Genomic DNA, 3,977 nt, shown 5'->3' with positions numbered 1-3,977 from the left:
GTGCCCGCCCCTCTACCACAATCTACGCTTACTACTAAGAGTAAACAAAAACACGAATGGCGGGCGAAAACGGTTCATCACTGAAGACGTCTAACGCCATCTAGCGGTGAGTAGAATCATTAATCAAAGTTTATTATAATAAATGTACATACACGGTATAAATAGTTTGATGTTTATTCCAGTGATCAAATGGAATAATTATGGTTAAAGTCACTTTATTTCTCATAAGTATAATTAATTAAAATATGATATTATTAATCAAAACATAAAAATGTTAAAACGTCCTGAAGAAACAAATGATAAAAATAATAATATTATACAGACATCTATCGGTGAGTATTATAGTTAATAACCATGCTTTCAAAGCACGCCAATAGTGACATCTGTCTTTCGTAAGCTAAACGAAATGTCTTGTTTTCCACTGCTAGTTTAAGCATAGTGTACTTATATGCTTTTAATTGCAAGTTGTGGATCGCTGATACTTCTTGTAGTCAACAATAGATGGCAGTGTACGTTTCATATTTTCAACGAAAGATGTCGCGATTAGTAATGAAAAAGCTTCACATTTTCGCGCCACCAAAGCATCCTCACGTAGAAATGAATTTTATTAGACATAGGTACCTATCCTATTAAATTAATGTATTTATTTTGTACTTGCATCGAATAAATATTTTTTCTTTCTTTCTAATATTTTTCTATATGTATCTATAGCAATAAACATATTGAGTATTGAGTATTGAGAACTAGCTTTTGACAGTTCTACCAATAGCGTATTGTTTTGTGAATTTAAAACCATAAAGTTAATATTCCTTTTAAAACCTACATTTCTAACTTACTACAATAGTAGAGAACAGCTTGTAGCTAAAATTTTAATATCTGGGCTGGGCGTTCATGGACTCATGGAGGTATTCAATTTTAGTTACTTTTATTATAACTTTAATAATGCAGCAATTTAGATACGAGTAGGTATAAGCAGGCAGGATAAATTATGTAAGTAGGCATGTACCTATACTACTCGTACGTAATTTCTTGAAAAATATAGCTAAAGAATTTTGATTTGTTTTTTTACCCATAAGGTTATAAAATGTGTCAAGAAGATATTTTGAACATTGAAGAATAAGCATAGGTACTTTTTAATCTGCGGTCAGATAAGGTTCTTTTTATCATATTGATTGCATTCAGTAATAAGGAAAATAAAGGTATAGTAGGTAGGTAGTGTACCTACTTACTCTACATTATGTAGGACTATTAGGTAATTAGGTATAAGGAAAGTATCTAGCTGTTACTTAATCATGTTAATATTATTACTACTGGAGTATGGCATCAGTCGATAGGTATTATTATTATGAAATAAAAAATAATGATCTGTTCCGAAATATTATTTATTAAATTATATTTTTTATTTGCGCTTACTATAACAATTTTGCTTTGCGTCACATACAGTCATTGTTCACAATTGGAAGACTTAGTAAAATAAGCTTGATATTTTCATAAAAAGGCATCGAGATCAAACAAATGGCACATAAATAGAATTTGAAATTAAAATACTACATACTAGCATAACCTAAAACACAAACTTAATTAAGGCACGAGTGTAAACAATACGTTACATAAACATACATAAGTTAAAACAAATTAAAGCTTTGTCATGGAAGATACTAATAATATCACATTGATTGGCGAGCGTGTTTCACCAGGGGCGCCACTTGTCCTCATCCGCTGGTGGGCCGTCGCGTTCTTTTTTCTCAGCGTAAAAAGCCTCGAGCTGACGCTTCGCCTCCTCCTGTTTTTTGTACTCCTGGTACTCGATCAATTTCCTCTTCTTTTTTGGTGGTAAGTTGCTGTAATCCATCGGCGATTCGCAGTGTTCCGGAAGACTGGACTCAACTTTGCTCTCGGGTAAAGGCGTCGTGTCTAATTGACTCGAGGTCTGATACGCGACAGGTTTTTTAGGTGAAGCACCCTCTGTAGCCTTCGACGGGGACCTGAACTTCCTCAGGTCCAAGGTATCGTTGCTCGGCATCGGCACGTTGGCAGGCGAGTACTGGTATACGAGATCGTTTTTGCACACTTCGTCTTTGTACAAATATTTTGGTTCGGCCGGCGAATCGGCGCCCATGTTTACATCAACGCCGACCGTGTCGTTACCGCGTTTGTCCATTATGTGCTGTCGGATCTTTTGAAGGATAACATCCTTCGCTTCGGCTGGCACTCTGTTGAAGTAAGCCCCGTTTCTGTGTGTGCTCGCGCCGTGTATTTGTTCAGGGGCGTGTAGAGGCGGTGACAGCTTGTCAACCGTCGTGAGTAGGCCCGCCATCGGTGGGCTTGCTTTGTGAGGTAATCTGGGGTTTGGTCGAGAATTATATGCCCATTGCTTAGACGCGCCATCGCCGGAGTAAACGGAATCTTCGGCATCGGAAGAGGAGCGTTCATGGTCGCTGTAGTAGTGCTGTCTGTCGGACACCACGGAAGATGGGGACGTGGGTGGTGAAAATGGAGGCCTATCTGGTACTTGTATCGTGAGCGGCTGTGCCGTTATCAGTCGTGATAGGTGACTGATTAGGCTCTGGCTGACTTTGGCGTCTAAGTCAGGCACCGACATGATAAACCGGCACGCCTCCGCAGCGCATTGTCCGAAGCCGGCTTGAAACTTCTTCGCTTCCAAAACCGGATCCTTGGGGCTGTGTAATTTTGTGAGATGATTAACTGTTAACTCAAGGATATCTGCCTTCTCCAACTTGCTCAGGTTGTCGTCATCGATCTGTGGACAAAAGAAAGAAAAACAATTGAGCAGGTGCGAGCGTTGGTTCTCACGGTCCGGCGGTGAACGTCACATTAATATAACTGTACAGGAGAATAGGGATATAGTCGTGGTACGGTTTATTAATGGAACTTGTACTTTTAAATTCCAGTTTCGCCGCAGGCAGATAAGTGCTCGTGCAATAAACAGAAGGACGACCGGTTGCGATAAAAATAAATGGCGTGTGAATGAATGATGGATTGCATTTTGATGATCACTAAAAGAAGACTCAGCTATATTTTTTCGTGATCCATTAAGTCTATAGTGTGAGAACTGATGAGATGCGCTAATGAGTTAGGGTTTTTATTTTTACTTTACTGGCACTCAATATAAAAACTAATATAAAATGAAATAAGTACTCACCTCTAGAGCCCCAACCATGAGGTCTTTGAGTTCATCCAGGCAGCGATTGATGCGCGCGCGCCGCTTTCGCTCCAAAAGCGGTTTTGTGATTTTCTTGTACTTTGCCGTTTTCGACAATGGTGCTGGATCAGCCGACATTTTTGTTAACCTATCAAAAGAAACGAAAAAGTTTAGTAAAATGTAACATAACGTATCGTATCACGAGCAGGAAAATACTTATGTTTGTTTACAAACAATTCGACAAAGTTTCAATTAAAATAATTTATGGAAACACTTGACCATTAAAAAGTGCCCTAACTAATCCTCTTATTAACTACAATCAATGCCCTAACCACATTATTAACAAAACCACGAAAAACACACACGTCCACTTACTTACCTATAAATTTTAATTCAACACACTACTTAAATTATTCACGCAAACGGTACGCGCGTCTCTCTCGGCGCGTCGTCAAACACTGCCTGCGAAGGAAGGCTTCGCTCTCCCCGCGGACCCTTACCCCCCTCCCCCGGCCCTGCCATTCATGTCTGCGCAAGAGCACGTGTGCGGTTCCGAGCATGCGTAACGCGGGAATGTCGTTTTTTTCTATGACTTATTATAATTATTGTGTGGAATTCGTAATGATTTGTAATGGGGTAAGTTTGGGGAAGTTTCATAATGTTAAGGTGGTAAGGGCTTAGGTTATCGTATCTTTAACTGAAACATGATAAAATAGAGCAATGGAAAGTTCTCACTTTTAATAGCTATAATATCATTGTTTGGTTGGACTTTTCTTTATTATTCACTTAAATAGCCTTCCCGTAAAATGTATCC

The 3,977-nt window shown here is 38.9% G+C and overlaps 1 protein-coding gene across 1 annotated transcript; it reads right to left on the bottom strand.

Moving 5' to 3' along the window:
* Window positions 1-1,363: 1,363 nt before the first annotated feature.
* On the bottom strand, window positions 1,364-3,616 carry LOC135078509 (transcription factor HES-4-A-like). Its single transcript, XM_063973050.1, has 3 exons — window positions 3,543-3,616; window positions 3,164-3,311; window positions 1,364-2,761 (listed from the first exon to the last, which is right to left on the bottom strand). Exons 2-3 carry the CDS (start codon window positions 3,299-3,301, stop codon window positions 1,691-1,693), a joined length of 1,209 nt encoding a protein of 402 aa, XP_063829120.1. The 5' UTR covers window positions 3,302-3,311; window positions 3,543-3,616; the 3' UTR covers window positions 1,364-1,690.
* Between the last annotated feature and the right edge of the window lie 361 nt (window positions 3,617-3,977).

This window comes from Ostrinia nubilalis, chromosome 15 (genome assembly GCF_963855985.1).
Source record: "Ostrinia nubilalis chromosome 15, ilOstNubi1.1, whole genome shotgun sequence".
NCBI classification, from domain to species: Eukaryota; Metazoa; Arthropoda; class Insecta; order Lepidoptera; family Crambidae; genus Ostrinia; species Ostrinia nubilalis.
Note: the sequence above shows the minus strand (reverse complement) of the source record. Positions and strands in the feature narration are given on the sequence as shown.

Bases quoted from the DNA above. Each gene is read 5' to 3' on its own strand.
- LOC135078509 (XM_063973050.1), bottom strand. From the start codon at position 3,301: ATGTCGGCTGATCCAGCACCATTGTCGAAAACGGCAAAGTACAAGAAA. The intron at 2,762-3,163 runs GTGAGTACTTAT...TTTTGTCCACAG, and splicing joins TCATGGTTGGGGCTCTAGAG to ATCGATGACGACAACCTGAG.